Source organism: Tenrec ecaudatus, chromosome 14, assembly GCF_050624435.1.
Source record: "Tenrec ecaudatus isolate mTenEca1 chromosome 14, mTenEca1.hap1, whole genome shotgun sequence".
NCBI lineage: Eukaryota > Metazoa > Chordata > Mammalia > Afrosoricida > Tenrecidae > Tenrec > Tenrec ecaudatus.
Genome location: NC_134543.1, coordinates 44,635,650 through 44,653,410, shown reverse-complemented (window position 1 = coordinate 44,653,410; position 17,761 = coordinate 44,635,650). Strand labels below are relative to the sequence as shown.

Below are 17,761 nucleotides of genomic sequence, written 5' to 3'. Positions count from 1 at the left end.
ATGTACATGTCTTTGTCTAGACCTCCATGAATGCCCTTTGACTCCTAGCTCTTTCCTCCATCTCCCTTGACTTTCCTCCTGCCCTACTACCATGCTTCATCGCCATCTGGGCTAGAGTATACCTCTTCTCTAAGCAACCTTACCCTTGATCATTTCCCACCATGCCTGCCACTCCCCCTTCTCTACCATTTGGGGTCCCATGTTTTTCCCTTGTCCCTGGGTTTGTTAACACCACTTCCTTACCCCCCCTAACCCCCCACCCCAAGCCCCCCCAGAACTGTCGGTCCCGTTGTTTTTCCTCCAGATAGTTCATCCAGCCTGTCCTATTCAGACAGACCTGTGGAGTCACTAACATGCACGAAAACTAGGCAGAGGAAAACAAAGCAACAGTATACAACCAGACAACAAAACAACAAAAACAAACCACTGACAAAGAACAGAACAAAACAGTTCACAAGAGAAAAGCTTGTAGTTAGTCCAGGGATCGTTTGCTGGCCCTTAGGAAACTGGGGTCTTAAAGGCTTGAAGATAAACAAGCGGCCATCTAGCTCAGAAGCAACAAAGTCCACATGGAAGAACACACCAGCCTGTGTGATCGAGTGGTCCCAAAGGGATCAGTTACCAGGCATCAAAGAACAAAAAATCATATCATTGACTGCACACCTCCATGATAGGATCGCTGAAGACAAATGGGTGCATAAGCAAATGTGGTGAAGAAAGCTGATGGTGCCCGGCTATCAAAAGAGATAGTGTCTGGGGTCTTAAAGGCTTGAAGGTGAACAAGCGGCCATCTAGCTCAGAAGCAAATAAGCCCACATGGAAGAAGCACACCGGCCAGTGCGATCACGAGGTGCCCAAGGGACCAGGTATAAGGCATCATGCAAAAAAAAAAAAAAGATATAAGTGTGTGTATGTATGTGTATATATGTGTATATGTATATATGTATGTGTATATATGTATATATATATCATATTAAATGAAGGGGGAAGTGCAGAGTGGAGACCCAAGGCCCAAGTGTCGACCAATGGAGATCCCCTCATAGAGGGGTTTAGGAGAGGAGATGGGTTAATTAGGGTGTGAGGTAGTATCGATGAAGAACACAGCTTTCCCCCAGATCCTGGATGCTTCCTCCCCCCAACTACCATGATCCGAATTCTACCTTGCAGGGCTGGATAGGACAGAGGCTGTACACTGGTACATATGAGGGTTGGAGGTACAGGGAATCCAGGGTGGATGATACCTTCAGGACCAAGGGTGTGAGGGACGATGCTGGGAGAGTGGAGGGTGAGTGGGTTGGAAAGGGGGAACTGATTACAAGGATCCACATGTGACCTCTTCCCTGGGAGAGGGACAGCAGAGAAGGGGGGAAGGGAGACTCCGGATAGGGCAAGATATGACAAAATAACTATGTATAAATTACCAAGGGCATATGAGGGAGGGGGGAATGGGGAGGGAGGGGGGGGGAAAGAGGACCTGATGCAAGGGGCTTAAGTGGAGAGCAAATGCCTTGAGAATGATTGGGGCAGGGAATGTATGGATGTGCTTTATACAATTGATGTATGTATATGTATGGATTGTGAAAAGAATTGTATGAGCCCCAATAAATTGTTAAAATAAAAAAAAATTGACTAATGGCAGTAAAAAAAAAAAAGATATAGCATCTGGGGTCTTAAAAGACTTGAAGGTAAACAAGCCGCCATCTAGCTCAGAAGCAACAAAGCCCACAGGGAAGAAGCACACCAGCCTGTGTGATCACGAGGTGTTGAAGGGATCAGGTAGCAGAGATCAAAGAACAAAATACCATCATTGTGTGCTCACCTTCCCCATATAAAAGCTGAAGACAAATGTGTGCATAAGTAAGTGTGGTGAAGAAGGCTGATGGTGCCCAGCTATCAAGAGATATAGCATGTGGGGTCTTAAAGGCTTGAAGGTAAATAAGCGGCCATCTAGCCCAGAAGCAACAAAGCCCGCATGGAAGAAGCACACCAATCTGTGTGATCATGAGGGGTCCAAATTACCAGATATCAAGCACCAAAGAACAAAAACTCCTATCACTGTGAATGAGGGGGAGTACAGGATGGGGACCCAATGCCCATCTGTAGACAACTGGACAACCCTTGAAGAGGGGTACTGGGGAGGAAATGAGTCACTCGGTGCAATGAAGCATTGATGAAACACACAACTTTCTGCTAGTTCTTAAACGCTTCCTCCCCTATCCCCGTCATGATCCCAATTCTACCATACACACCTGGTTAGACCAGCGGATGTACAGTGATGCAAGTAGGAACTGGAAACACCGGGAATCCAGACCAGATGAACCCCTCTCAGTGGTGAAAGTGGTGATACCAAGAGGGAGGAGGGAAAGGGGGAACCAGTTACAAGGATCTACATATAACCTCCTCCCTGGGGTATGGACAGCAGAAAAGTGGGTGATGGGAAATATTGGGAAGTGTAAGATATGATAAAATAATAATTTATAAATTATCACGGGTTCATGAGGAAGCAGGGAGTGGGGAGGGAGGGGGTAAAAAAAAGAGCTGATTCCAAGAGCCCAAGTGGAAAGCAAGTGTTTTGAGAATTATGAGGGTAATGAATATATAAGTGTGCTTTACACAATTGACGTATGTATGGATTGTGATAAGAGTTGTATGAGCCCCAATAAAATGATTTTAAAAAATCAAAACACAAAATGTGTAATAAACTAATTCTATAGATTCCCCTCAGATGTTTGCTCAATCAGAAAACCCATTACCAGAAGCACTCTGTTCTCACTGCTAAGAAAGTTTTAAATATGAGGATACATCTAAATATAGCAAGAGTTAGAGAGAGCATTCCAACAACAAATAAGTAAACCTCAAAAGTCACAGAGTTCATATACTTAATATACTCAAAAATATTTTTAATCCTCCCTTAGAATACTTTTTTTTCCAATTAACATTCTGGAAAAGTATAATGTTCTTCTGACACTACAAACGGAATTGAAAAGTTTAAATTAAGGTATATACTATACTTGTCTTTTTCAAGAGCTTCTTGATAAGCAGCAAATTGGTTCTGCATATAATCTTCATGTTTATGAAAAACATCACATGTTGGCTTCCAGCTACAGAAAAAAATCATATTTATAATAAGCATCTTAAATGATAAACAAATTGACAAAGATTTTTAAGTTAACATAATTATTTAAAATTAACAGGATCATTCTCTTCCTGAAAGAACTTATATCAAGAAAAATATTCTCATTTCCCCTAACTACCCCATGCATGTACTTATATGTATGCTCAAATATCCATTGCTTTTTATATAAAACCTATTTGAGAATCAAGACTAAGGAAAGATCAGATGTGGCATGGCATTTTTACACGTTCTGAAACACTCCAACATCTTCATTTTTTCAAGCATTCAAAGAGCTAGGGTAGAACTAAAGTGACTTTTATTATCCTCCCTCAAAACTAGAAAGAGACGATGCTAATATGAACTCTAAAATTAGATGAGAACAATACCATTGTTTTATTGCATGACTTGAAAAACATTATCAATATAAAAAATCTACAATTAGCATTTTCCATGGCAGCTTCCATTTTAACTATTGCTCTGTTTCCTCTAGCCCAGTGGTTCTCAGCTTTCCTAATGCCATGACCCTCTAATATAGTTCCTCATGTTGTGGTGGCTCCCCAACCATAACATTATTTTCATTGCTACTTCATAACGGTAATTTTGCTACTATTATGAATTTGGTGACCCCTGTGACTCAAAGGGGTCATGACCCACAGGTTGAAAACCGCTGCTCTAGCTCTTTTTACTAATCTTTTCTCCACCCCTTAGATTTAAAAATTATATATATCCATGAAAAAACAGAAAAGTATATAGGAGAAATAAATTTTGATCTGTGCACTCAACATTTAATAATAACTAGTATTAATAAATTGACTCTAGATTTTGTTTCCATTTTTAACATTGTCAAGGCCATACTCACATATAATGTATCCTCTTTTATCATTTACTTTTAACCTATTTTTCCTTGTCACTAAGGACTCATTGTAGATTTTAAGAATATACACTATTCCATAACACAATCATTCCCATATTTTTTATTGTGCTTAAATAAACTAGGTTTCTCTATCATAAGCATGACTTGTACTTAAAATATTTTTAAAATTTCTGTTCAATTCCGTAACCTCCCTGGCGGTAACCCCGAGTGTGACTCGGGGTAAATGTTAACAGAAGCGGTAACCCCGAGCCACACTCGGGATTACACTGCAGAGAAGTCCCTTAACACAATTACTGACATAATTAGACCACCAGGAAGGTTACAAATTTTCACCAGAAGGGAATTTTAATGTCAAAGATAAAAAAAAAAAAAGGATTGCTATAACTCATGGAAACCTCGTAAAACACAAACATCAAAATGTGAAATGACTGCTTACGGATATATACCTCTACCTAGGTATATACACTTCTGAAGGCAAAGTTACCATCTGTTGTAGTTACATGGTGGGCTGCTTACTATGAAGTTAGCAATTTAAAACCAACAGTCACTCCACTGGGAAAAGACGAGGTTTTCTATTCTCATAAAGAGCTGCAGTCTCAGAAGTCCACAGGGGCATTTCTACCCTATCCAATAGGGCCATCATTAGTTAGAACTGCCTCGATGGCTGTGAGTTTGGAGTCTGGTAACCCTTCCCCCAAAGAATCCTGCGCTCTTCAATTTACACCATCCTCAAAATAGTAATTCTGTTGTGTTTGAAGGACTAACATGGTATTTCTTTTAAATCTTTTAGTTGAAGAACAAAACTAAGTTTGAAGGTACAAGATCAGGGCAGTAGGATAGATGCGGTAAGAAATTCTCACAGGACAGCCCTTGCTACCTAAAAAGAATAAATATGTGAATTATCATGATGGGGAAAATATAACCCAATATTTAACTTGGTTTCTCAACAATACAGTTTTTAATTTTCTTTAAACTTGTTAAGTCACCATGATCATCACATCCATAGAGAAAATCTATCAAACTGACTCCTTGGGAATACAAAAACAATTCCCATAACTTTGTGAGCTGACCTCTCTGCCTTGAATTTAGCTGGCCCAACAAATCCTTCAGAAGCTACTATTTTAATGGGATCTTATTTTATGGCACTCTTACTAAACTAAGAAACCTTGGTAGTGTAGTGGGTTCCGTGTTAGGTTGCCAACCTCAAGGTCAGCAGTTCAAAACCAGCAGCCATTCATGGGCGAAGAGGCTTTCTATTCCTGTAAGATTTACAGTCTCCAAAGCCCACGTGGGTGATCCTAAAGGGTCAATATGAATTGGAATCAACTTGATGGCACTAAGTGAACTAGATTAAGGCAGTGCCTTACTTAGAGAACAGGTCTACAGCTATCCTTTGATGACAGAGGAATACTGAAACACGCTTTATTTGAATCAAGTCTGCACATATACAAATTGGAACCCTTACAGTAATATGGTAGGTTTTGAGTTAACCTCAGATATGTATGTATGCAGTAATGATGGTAAATGTTAAACTGTTAAGACTGACTACCTAGGATGAGAAATTAGCAGTAAGAAGGGAAAAACTTTTTACTCCATTCATTTGTATATTGTTTTATATTATACTAGATATGTTACTTTTATCATCTTAAATAACCGATAAAATGGGGGAATTCAATAGGCTTATTACATTTTTAAATGATATTTTAAATAAATATTATTTTATAGTATTGTATTTAATAGAGAGGCAATGGTCCACATAAAATTGAGTTTAGACACCATGACATTTATTTTTAAGTATTTGTAATATACAGTAAGGCTCTATGTACAGTAAGTCCTTTTATCTTTTTTTAATTGTAGAAAATGTGTATGTAACAAAACATTTGCCCATTTCAACATTATTTTTTAAATACTATTGGGAGCTCTTACTTATCACAATCCATACATTCCTCCAATATGTAAAGCACATATGCTGCCATCATCATTTTCAAACCATTCTCTTCCTACTTGAGCCCCTGATATCAGCTCCCCATTTCACAAACCCTTGCTATAAATTATAATTATTTTTTCCATATCTCACATCGTCCTCCGTCACTCCTCACCCACTTTTCCGTTATTTGTCCTCCCTGGGAGGGGGTTCTAGATTAACTCTTGTGGTCGTTCCCCAGTTTCTCCCCCCACCCTCCCCTAATCCTCCTGGTTATCTCTACTCTCCTTGTTGGCCCTGAGGGGTTTATCTATCCTGGATTCCCTGTGTTGTGGGCTCTTATCTGTAGCATTGTGCATGCTCTGGTCTAATCCGAATTGTAAGAGAACTGAGGTCATGATAGTGGGTGAAAGAAACACCAAAGAGCTAGAGGAAAGCTGTGTGTTTCATCGATGCTATACTGCACCCTGACTGTACCCTGTGACCATTTATTTGAACATTCTTCACAAGTCTTTGTTTCAAAACATTGGTCCTATAACATATACAACTACTAGTATACAGAACTCGAAGTCATGATGGAAGAATTCCTTACATATTAAGTATTTTAATTTTAAAAAACTATTAATTTTAGGTTAGATTTCCTTATGTAATAATAAAATTCTAAAAATTCAAAGATTAACATTATTTTCAATTTACCTATATTTCTCTAATGAGAATCTTATATAAAGTCTAAATTAGTTTAAATTACATATTTAGATTCATTGGAACTGCACTAATGAGATCTTAAATCCCTTGTCTCTAGTTTCCTTTTGAACCTTCCGTAATTTTTTTTCTATAGTGATATGTAACTGGGAAATTTAATACTGGATCCATTACTGTTCCAGCAGAAAATACTAATTCAAAGCAACATTATTTTTAACTACACACTCAGAAACCTTGAACAAATTAAGCTTATGACAATTATTGAAAGTTCATTTATTTCTTTCAAATACTCACTTATTATAGTTCTCTTTGATGTCCTTACTATGCTTACAGTAATAACTAATTTCTTCATCTGTTTTATTTATATTTTCATGTAGCTTACAAATAGTTGCTTTGTTCTCTTTAATATCTTCAAGGCATTCTGGAAATCAGAAATGTTCATTTTCTTGAGAGAAATCACAAATTCAAAATAAGCAAATACAGTAGGGAAAATGTTCTGTTTCTCTTTGTGAAATTCATGTCAATTTGCTATTAGATATACTTTCAACTCATTTAGGTAGCAGTGTTTATAGAGGAGCCCTACCAGTACTGTTGGAGAAGCACAGCTTGGCAGTTCAAACCACCAACCACTCCGCAGGAGGAAATGAAGTTATCTGCGCTCATCAAAGTGTACAACCTCAGAAACCCTACAAAGTGGCACTTGAGTCAGAATTGACTGGAGAGCCACGGGCTTGGGTGTTTTTTCAAACATATAAAATATATATAATTACATAACAATATTAGAATAAATTCTTAATACTATGAATTTGTTATCACTAAAAATCCTACTTTTTTAGAACTATTAAGAAATTAAGTTCTGAAAAAAAGAAATTAAGTTCTATGTTAGATTCTTAGACATGCTGTATTTATATAATTGGTCTTATCATTTAATTCATAATATTTCTCAGAATTATTATTCCCAGAACTGTGTCATCTACCAATCATGGTTCCTAAATTTAGGTTATTACTTTTATAACCTAAATTTACTCAGATATTTGAAAGTCTGCATTGTGTAGCATAGCGCATATTTTCAACGGTACAAGACATCGATTTTGCTTAAGGCAAAATTCTCCAGCACAAAATAATTAAATGCTGAATATAGAAATTTAAATTATCATTAAATCGTGACTATTTTGCCTTGGGTAAATGACTCAGTATTAATCAAAAAGCCATAATGCAAACCACAATTTACCCTCACAAAGACATTTGTATATTCATCCTCTATGCCATTAAAAATGCAAAAATAAAAATATATTTGACTCACTATTAATCCGTTGATTCATATCTTCTTTAGTTCTTATAGCTTGATCATACTGGAAAACTAAAATAAATATTTATGACTTCACTTCAACCATTAACATACCAAATAATAATACAAATAGCTACCCATTTCGCTATTTTCATTTTATACCTACCGAATTCTAGTAAAAGTTTGTCCAAACTGGCGAAGAGACTGTCACTCATCTTGACTACTAAGTTAAAAAAAACAAAGGATATCAATAAGTTAAGATTTTCTGAAAAGTTATGTATAAGGTTACCTACCACCTTTAATATAGCACTTGTCACAGAAAAAAATGTACAAAAACGGAACTTAGAGAGCGACCTGGTCAACCTACAGCTACATTCCTAGCCTAATACCTTTTATAGCTTAAAAAAAAAAAGTCCTGTAGTCAACGGACTCATGTCCCCCATGCGTGTCATGAGCAGAACTGCGCGCCAAAGGATGATTCTCCCAAAGGAGACCACCAGGCCTCCGTGTGGGCTCACATCCCACCGCAGTCCCTGCTCGCGCCACCCAGGGGCCGCTCTGTCCTGTGGGACCACCGAATGGATTCCGACCCATGGAAACCAGCAGCCCAGCCAGTCCCTTAACAACCAGGGTCCGGGGAGGGGAGAGGGGGGACTTAACCATCGAGCCACCAGGTCTCCTTGGCCACACCACCACCAGCGAGTTGGTACCAACCCTGGCTAACACGAACCCACTGCCCACGAGTTGGTGCCAACAAGGGCGACCCTATCCGGCAGGGTAGAACTGCGCCCCCCTCCGCGTCCCCAAGATGGAACTCTTTACAGGAGCAGAAAGCCCCGCCATTCTCCCGCGGGGCAGCTAGGGGTGTCGAACTGTGGACCGCCCGCCCGCCCGCCACGGAGCCACTGCGTCCTCAGGGCTCCTCGGGCCCTGGAGAGGGACTTGTTGAACCCCACTGCCTGGCTGAAACTCGTGGGCAAGCGGGAGGCCTCTTTCCATTGACCCCGACGGCTTGGGGCCTACACTGTACAGACACCCCGGGTGCCCCAAACCATACTCCCTTCCCGCCGGCGGGCCTGCGACGGAGGCCCCGCGCCAGTCCGCTCGCTCTACCGCCAGGCCGAGCCGTTAGCAGCAGCGCCACGTCACGCGGAGGGCACCGCCCCACGAGCGGTTCCCACGGCTGCCCATGGGGAGGGGTGCGCGTGCTAGGCTGCGAGCCCACCACGGGCCAACAGATGGGAACTCCCAGCCGCTCCGCGTGAGAAAGAGGGGGCTCCCCCCAACCCTCCCCCCCCCCCCGCGAAGAGTTACAGGCTCGGGACCCAGCGGAGCAGTTCCACCCTGGCCTATCGGGTCGCCAGGAGTCGGCCTTCACTCGACGGCAGTGGCTTAGAGTTTGAGTCAGTGCTTTGGCCAGGCGTCGCCACAGGAAGCTGGGGGTTCCCGACCCAAGTTCCCCGCAGACTCCAAGCTCTGCGCCCCCAAGTTTTCAGGGGGGGGCGTCGCTCACGGACTTACTCGCTCAGAGCCGCCTCGCTCCCCTCACACGAGCAAAACACACACCTCACGGCAGCCGCGCACCTCGGGGGTGCGCCGCCAACGTAAGTGCGACGTCGCGCTTCGCCGTCGCCCGACGTCACCCGACGTTGCGCTTCGCCGCCGCCCGACGTCTCCACAGTTCCGCGGGGCCAAGCACGTAGCGGCGCCCAAGCCTCCGAAGGGGAAACCGGGGCGGAAGGCCCTCGGGGAAACCTTTCGCACAGGAGCCACGTCCCCTGAGACGCTGCTGTTTCCCATTCCCGACCTAAAGGGCCCTTGGGAGCCGTGGAAGGGCGGAGTGCCTTGGATCCCTTGCTTTCCCTAGGATCCAGGAGAGCGGAAGACCGCACACCCTCCCAGCCCCACCGGCGCCGGACCCCTGGGTCCCAGGTCCTGGGTCCCCCTTAGGCTGCGGCCATCCCTCCTTCCTCGGATCCAGCCGCGGACCAGGCCAGAGGGGAATGCTCTTAGTGGGTAGCTAGGGGCTCTCCTCCTGCCTTGAGAACAAGCTTTTTTAAAGGCTTCCTCATTGTTGGAACACAAAGTGAAGCTTTGGAAACTATTTTGGTGAACAGCAGTCAAATGGATGTGCCCTTGGACGTGACAGGAAAACAATCTGAAATTATTAAGAAGCAAAATTCCAAACATCCATTTCAACTTTTTTTCAAAACATCTCGAAAAGCGAGCCAAAGGATGCCCGTGCACTTTGAGATGTGTATAGCTTCTTTTTCTTTTTTAACTTTTTATGGTGAGTTGGGTGAAGACTTACAAAATAGATCATCAGTTGTATGCACTTTGAGTCAACAAACATTTTAACGCATTTGTTTGGTGTCTAATAAAGTGCACATTAACATTTGGGGGCCAAAATGTTGTCTCTAGATAATTTATACCCTTACTTTGTGTCTGCCTATCTAAAGTAAGCTCAGTTAAAAAAAAAAGACACTTTATTTAAACAAAGCCGTCCCCCCAAATTTCCTCTAATATTGTGATTGATGATGTTTTTAAACCTCAGTGACCTAAATAATTGCCTTAATTCATCAGAACCTAAATTGTTCCACAAACTATTAATGAAAAAAGAAACTGAGAAGGTAAGGACCTCAGATCAACTAGGCATTAAAACTGTCATTACTAACTTATTAGCCACTAAAGTTTATGTAAATTTAGAAAGGTAAGGGTTTACCATACTTGTTATACTTGTTCATATATATTTACCCCCTTTTCAGAAGGCATGAGAGAATTAATATGAAAAGTAAAACTATAATCTTGCTGGCACCCCTTGCTTTAATGATCAAAAAAATCTGATAGGTTAAAGTTAGACCACAGCAACTTAACATTAGACTTTCTCTCCTGAAAATGTGTGAACATTTAGAAATCCCATCTTACCGAGACCGGAAAGTCAATGTAATTGCATTTAAGTTTACATATATGCATCTCCCAATTAGTCTCACAAAATTATACCTGAATGTACGGCACGATCACAAGCAATTACCCCATTCCAAAAATATCTGGAAGAAGAATGAAGATGCTCCACCTACTGGAGGGTTTGAAGTAATAAATTTCATCCTCACCTCCACCTCTCAAAGAAATTACAGTGCTTTACTGAGAAATTTCTGTCATAACATTTTTTGTACCTATGATTAGCCCCTTACTCTGCCTCACAATTCAAGTCAGAATATGAAGAAATCCTTTATTTAAATGTGCTGCCCATTCTGATGGCAGGATAGTCCTTTTCTTCCTACTGCTGCCAAATTAGTTTTAAGAAAAAGCCTGGGTCTCTTAACTACAGTTCCTCCTCAGTCCTTTCCTCATTGGCCTTTTCACCTCATCCACTGTCCCCTCATATTTAACTGCTTTCTCACAGGTTATCAATAAAACATTCTCACTCCAAATCTAATGGTCTTTTTCTGTCCTTTTCCCCTCAACGTTCTTCTATGTTTGATGCCATTATAACTCTCTTTACGTCTGGCTTGCAGGTCTGGCTTCCAGGTCTGACTTCCAGGTCTGGCTTCCAGGTCTGACTTCCAGGTCTGGCTTCCAGGTCTGGCTTCCAGGTCTGACTTCCAGGTCTGGCTTCCAGGTCTGGCTTCCAGGTCTGGCTTCCAGGTCTGGCTTCCAGGTCTGGCTTCCAGGTCTGGCTTCCAGGTCTGACTTCCAGGTCTGACTTCCAGGTCTAGTCTTCCCATCTCTCCTACCTGCCCTCTGGTCTTTTCTTTCTTTTCCCCTCCGCTCTATGACCACATCCTAACTTTGGATTCGTTTTCTTTTAACAGTTTTATTGGCATATAATTCACATATCATACAATTCAATACTTCAATCATATTACAGAGTTCCATCAGTTTTAGAACATTTTCTTCGTTCTTGTACTCATTGTTAGCAGCTCCCCATTTCCCCCCAACTCTCCCCCTGCGATAACCCAAGAAAACCCCACTGAATGAACTGGACTTTACCTCAAACTCATCCGTGGCCCATGGACTTAAGACTGTAACTCCTTAATGTTTCAGACCTACTATCCAAAGTTTATAGAACTGGCGATCATTGGACTTTGGTGTGGATCTCTGGCCTTGAGGTTGCCTAATGAATGGTGGCCTGGAACTACCATATATTTATTATTTTAATTCTCTCCTTGCTTTATCATAGCATATATTAATCTGGAAGGTTCTGCCTTCATGACTGAATGTTATTGAAAGTGTTGACCTACCATCAAAACTCTTATTTATGAACATACGCAGTCACTCAAGAGTTTAATCTGTACAAGTAAACAATTCATGTATTGTGGTTCATAGCTAGCCTAGACTTGTTTAGTTTCCTTTCCCCAACAGTGTTTTAAAGTCTACAATGTTGGCTAGATTAATGTCACTATCAATGAAATTACCAACTGTGGACTCATATTAAGGCTGTTTCATTAACTCTGCTCTCTTCTTTGGTTTATTCCTTCAATACTTGTTATCACTTCCATGCTATGACTCCCAAATCTGCTTTTCAATCTTACCCTATTATTTGGTAGTTATCTCGAGAATGTTCAAAATGTCTACCCAATGTTTTCAATTATGCACTTTACTTTTACATCAATTTAGTTTCACCCCAATTCAAATCCCAAGTCTAAACTCTCCGTCTAACAAACCTGCCTCTGTGACACAGTAATTTTCTTCTCCCAGAAAATGAAAACTTCATGTCTTAAATGACTCATTATTAGCACATCTCACAAATAATTACTCAGAAAACCTTATTTATTTTTAAAATCCCTTGTATTTAAAATAGCCAATAGTCTGACTATTAACAGTCTTTATAATTAGAGAATTATGGATTCAAATTATGATTCTATTACTTTTTACATAATTATTCAAATTATGGTTCTATTACTTTTTAAATCAAAGCTTCAGGTAAGTTTCTGGCATAACCTTCAGTTTCTTCAACAGTAAGGTGAGATATTTCCAACATCATAAAATGGTTGTGAGGATTAAATTATTTTCATAAAACCCCTCATATAACACCCAAAACATAGTATAGGAAATTTCCAGCTACCAAATGTGAACCTACTTAAGTCTTCACCATTCTCTCTGCTTGATACAATAATAGTACAGCAGTCTCTCTTCTTACGTAAAGCCAATTCCATGTGGAACGCCATCCCCACTAACCTCCTGCTATTGTTAGATGCCCTCAAGTCAACTCCTATTCATAGCGACCATATGCACAACCGAATGAAACATTGCCCAGTCCAGAGCCATTCTCACAGGTGTTAAGTTTCAGCCCATTGTTGCAGCCTCTGCATTAATTCATCTCATTGAGGGTCTGCCTCTTCACTGCCCCTCTGCTTGACCAAGCAGAATGTCCTCTTCCTTTTCTAGGGACTGGTCTCTCCGGATAACACTCCCAAAGTATAAGAGATGAAATCTCGTCATCCTCACTTCCAAGGAACATTCTGACTATACTTTCTTTTAAATCATTTTACTGGGGGCTCATATAACTCTTATCACAATCCATACAACCATTGTGTCAAGCACATTGGTATATTTGTTGTCATCATCATTCTCAAAACATCTGACTATACTTTCAAGACATTTCTTTGTTCTTAACTCCTAAGGAGGGCTAAAATAGCAAATATCATTCATGTAGTAGAACCAATTTCTTTCATTCATTTGGATCTTTCACATCAGGTTTGTAGGAGCAGTGGATTATTTAATGTAGTTCCTCTAGCCAAAGTCTCTGACTTCCACCAAACAACCCTTTCCTGCATGAGTGTGGTAAGAATGTGTGTGTGGGGGGGGGAGATACTTTAGGATTCACCTGTGTGTGATTATGAACAGGATTCCCTGCAATGCCATCCTCCTGCATATAAAATGAGCTCTCTGAGAAGCAGGAGGTTCTCATTAGCAGCAAGAGCCAGGAGTAGAGCTTGTCCCCTGAACTCTAGATTCCTGCACCGCAAGCTTCCTGGGTCCAGTAACAGCTATAACATCAGAGGAGCACTAGCAGAGCCAGAGCATGGCTCTATTACTTTGTAATAAAGTAAAATAGTTTACAACCCATGGAACCAGCTGAATGCTTATGTGCAGGAGGCTGGCTTGGAGAGAAGGGTGTCTCTGAGCACTTAATTCATGGAGTTGGGACTGCTGACCCACAGCGTACGCCGAGTGCTTTCAGGTTGAGGCTTACCATGAGTGAGTGGTGTGCCCCATTGTGCATGTAGTAGCAGACCTGAAAGAACGTTGTAATATTTCCTGATAAACAACTATCCTGAACATTTCTCACTGGCAGTACAACTTAACTTCCTTAGTAAACCCTGTCACGCGCGACCCTCCCACGGCGGAAGATAAGAGGATGAACGCGACACACGACGAGGCAAATTGACCAGGATCCTTCTGATAGCGTGATAAGCGGAGTTTATTGAGAGCTGCCTCTGGATCCGAGGTCAGCTATGGAAGACCCCGGGCAGGCTAAAAACCCTGGCTTATATATGCTTCGGGGTGACGGGGCTCTCTCAGATAGGCGCAAAGCTCTCCTGCGTCAAAGTCCAGACTGAGCGCATGCGTGGCATAACTTGTTATCACTAACCCTGAAGATAAGGGCGCGGTCCAGCGCCATCTTGTAATGGCATCCACAAAACCCTATATTCATGATTCCCCCCCCCCCGCCCATGAGTTCTGTGTTGCCATTGTAATGGCTACTAGAACCCAGAGAGGTAAAATATGGAATATTAATTAAGAGAGCACAAGGTTTAAGATAGTCAAGTCTCTCCTAGTGAAAAGGGGGAAAAGAAAAGAGAAATCTCCCCTAGACACTAAAGTTCTTATCAATCAACATCATATTTCTTTCTCCCCCTTACAGTCAATCTGTTTTCTAAAAAGTTGCCTATGCTCACCCTGTCCGTTGTCTCTCCTAGTCAACTCTTTACTTATTCCGACTTGACTTCCATCACTGCTGCCCCGGTGTGGGACCAAATCAATTCAGACTCATGGTGACCCTATAGAGTTGAGTAGAACTGCTCGGTAGGGATTCCTAGGTTGCCAGTATTTACAAGAACAGGTCACCAGGGATTTTCTCCAACAGAGCCTCTGGATGAATTCAAAATGTTGATCTTGGTTAGCAGCGGAGCATTCAAACATCCCCAGCATGGCTCCTGTCTATCACCATTACTTCATAGAAATTGCTCTCGTTAAGGGTAACAATATCATGTCACTAAATCTAATGAAAGTGCTTCAGTACTTACCTTTCATGACCTCTCAGCACCATCCAATAATATTTCACTCCTCCCTCTTAAAATGCTCTCTAAGAGTATTTAGCTGGTATTTCTCATTTATCTAGAGAACTTCTTTGTCTTGTTTTTCAGCCTCATCCTCTCCCACTCAGTCATTAAATGTTATTAGGTCCTTGAGTTCAGTCCTAGGTCTTCTACTCATTCTGTACTCCATCTTAAAGTAATTGCACCCATGCTATGCTTGCAATACCACCACTACAGGGATGATACATAAATATAGACTCTAAACCAGATTGCTGCTATCAATCCAGGTCATAAATTGCAAGCCACAGAAACTGACTCTGGGTGATTGGAGTAAAGATGAACTTGCTTAATAGATACCTGGCATCACAAACTCTTTAGACTAACTAAAAAATCAAGCTCTAAGATTGCACAGCATGAAGTAATGGCTGAGCTCATGCCCTGGGACTTAGTCAGACACCACCACCACCTGCAAGCACTAAGAGCTACAGCTCACACCACTCCCACTTGTACAATATGCTTGTGTTATGAGCACTGCCGCAGCTCTCCTAGGAGCTCACTTTAACTGCAACTGCTACCACTGCTAGAGAAGATTTGAAGGCACCCGTCATGCTACTTACTCCCAAGGAAAAATGTTGGGTGGGAGCCTGTTGATCATGAGGTGTCGAAGGGATCAGGTATCAAGCATCAAAGAACAAAAAATCATATCATTGTAAATGAGGGTAAGTGCAGATTGGGGACCCAAAGCCCATCTGTAGGCAACTGGGCATCCCCTTACAGAAGGGTCACAGGGAGGAGACACGCCAGTCAGGGTGCAGTGTAGCAATGATTAAACATACAATTTTCCTCTACTTCTTTAATGTTTCCTTTCCCCCCACCCCACTATCATGATCCCAGTTCTATCTTACAAATCTGGCTAGACCAGAGGATATACACTGGTATAGATAGGAACTGAAAACACAGAGAATCCAGGACAGATGATCCCTTCAGGACCACTGGTGAGAGTGGCCATACCGGGAGTGTGGAAGGAAGGTAGGGTAGAAAGGGGGAACTGATTACAAGGATCTACATATAACCTCCTCCCAGGGGGATGGACAACAGGAAAGCAGTGTAAAGAGAGACGTAGGACAGTGTAAGATATGACAAAATAATAATAATTTCTAAATTATCAAGGGTTCATGAAGGAAGGGGGAGTGGGAAGAGAGGGAGGGAAAATGATGCGCTGATACCAAGGGTTCAAGTAGAAAGCAAATGTTCAGAGAATGATGATGGTAACACATGTACAAATGTGCTTGACACAAAGGATGTAAGTATGGATTGTGATAAGAGTTGTATGAGCCCCAAATAAAATGATTTAAAATAAAATAATCCTATAAACAAAACCAAAACAACAACAAAAACTTGGGTGGGTAGATTTAGTTAGAGAAGCATAGCTCATCTGCTAAGTCTCTGCTTCCTCCTAGGCTTTTAAAGAAGATTCTTCAAACATAATAAATGAGTTTAAATAGTCAAGAATAATAGCAACTTTGTATAATATAAAAAGGCTTATCAAAAAAATAAAGATTAAAAAAAATTTTTAAGGGTTATCAATCCTGAGATCAGATGGACCAGAAAGATGTATATTTGTTGTAATAAAATGCAAAGGGATTCAACTGTATGGATCATAATAAACTATAGATAGCCTTGAGAAGAATGGAATTCCAGAACATGTCATTGTGCTAAAGCAGAACCTGTACATGGATCAAGAGGCAATTATACAAACAGAACAAGAAAATATTGCATGCTTTAAAATCAAGAAAGGTGTGTGTCAGGGTTATATTCTCTTTACCATACTTATTCAGCTGGTATTCTAAGCAAATCAACAGAGAAGCTGGATTGTATCAAGAGGAATGTGGCATCGGGATTGAAGAAAGGCTTATTAACAACCTGTGATATGCAGATGACACAACCTTGCTTCCTTAGGGTGAAGAGGATTTGAAGGACTTGCTGATGAAGATCTAGGATTGTAGAATTCACTATGAATTGCAACTTAATGTAAAGAAAACCCAAATCCTCACAACTAAATTAGTATGTAACCTCATGATAAATGGAGAAAAGACTGAAGTTGTCAAGGATTTCATCTTGCTTGGATCCACAATCAATGCTCCTGGAAGCAGCAGTCAAGAGATCAAACAATTCATTGCATTGGGTAGATCTGCGCAAGACCTCTTTTTTTCTTTTTTTTTCAAAATCATTTTATTGAGGGTTCTTACAGCTTTTACCACCATCCATCCATCCATCCATCCATCCATCCATCCATTGTGTCAAGCACATTTGTACATATGTTGCTATCATCATTTTCAAAACATTTTCTTCCTACTTGAGCCCTTGATATCAGCTCATCCCCCGCCCCCATGAACCCTTGATAAATTATACTTTTTTTTCCCCATGTCTTACCCTAACTGCTGTCTCCTTTCACCCACTTTTCTGTTGTCTGTCCCCTTGGGAGGGGGTTATATGTAGATCATTCATTGTGATCTGTTTCACCTTTCTCCCCCACCTTCCCGTTCCCCTTTTGGTATCGCTACTCTCATTATTGCTCTTGAGGGGTTCATCTGTC

The 17,761-nt window shown here is 41.2% G+C and overlaps 1 protein-coding gene across 1 annotated transcript in view; it reads right to left on the bottom strand.

Annotated features, from left to right (window-relative positions):
- C14H14orf39 (chromosome 14 C14orf39 homolog) overlaps positions 1-8,118 on the bottom strand; it is a 59,883-nt gene extending 51,765 nt beyond the window's left edge. The window contains exons 1-4 of the mRNA XM_075530532.1: positions 8,070-8,118; positions 7,919-7,975; positions 6,910-7,036; positions 3,012-3,101 (exon numbers count right to left, since the gene is read on the bottom strand). Coding sequence (XP_075386647.1) covers positions 3,012-3,101; positions 6,910-7,036; positions 7,919-7,975; positions 8,070-8,118 — 323 coding nt within the window. The remainder of the gene's footprint in view (positions 1-3,011; positions 3,102-6,909; positions 7,037-7,918; positions 7,976-8,069) is intronic.
- Between the last annotated feature and the right edge of the window lie 9,643 nt (positions 8,119-17,761).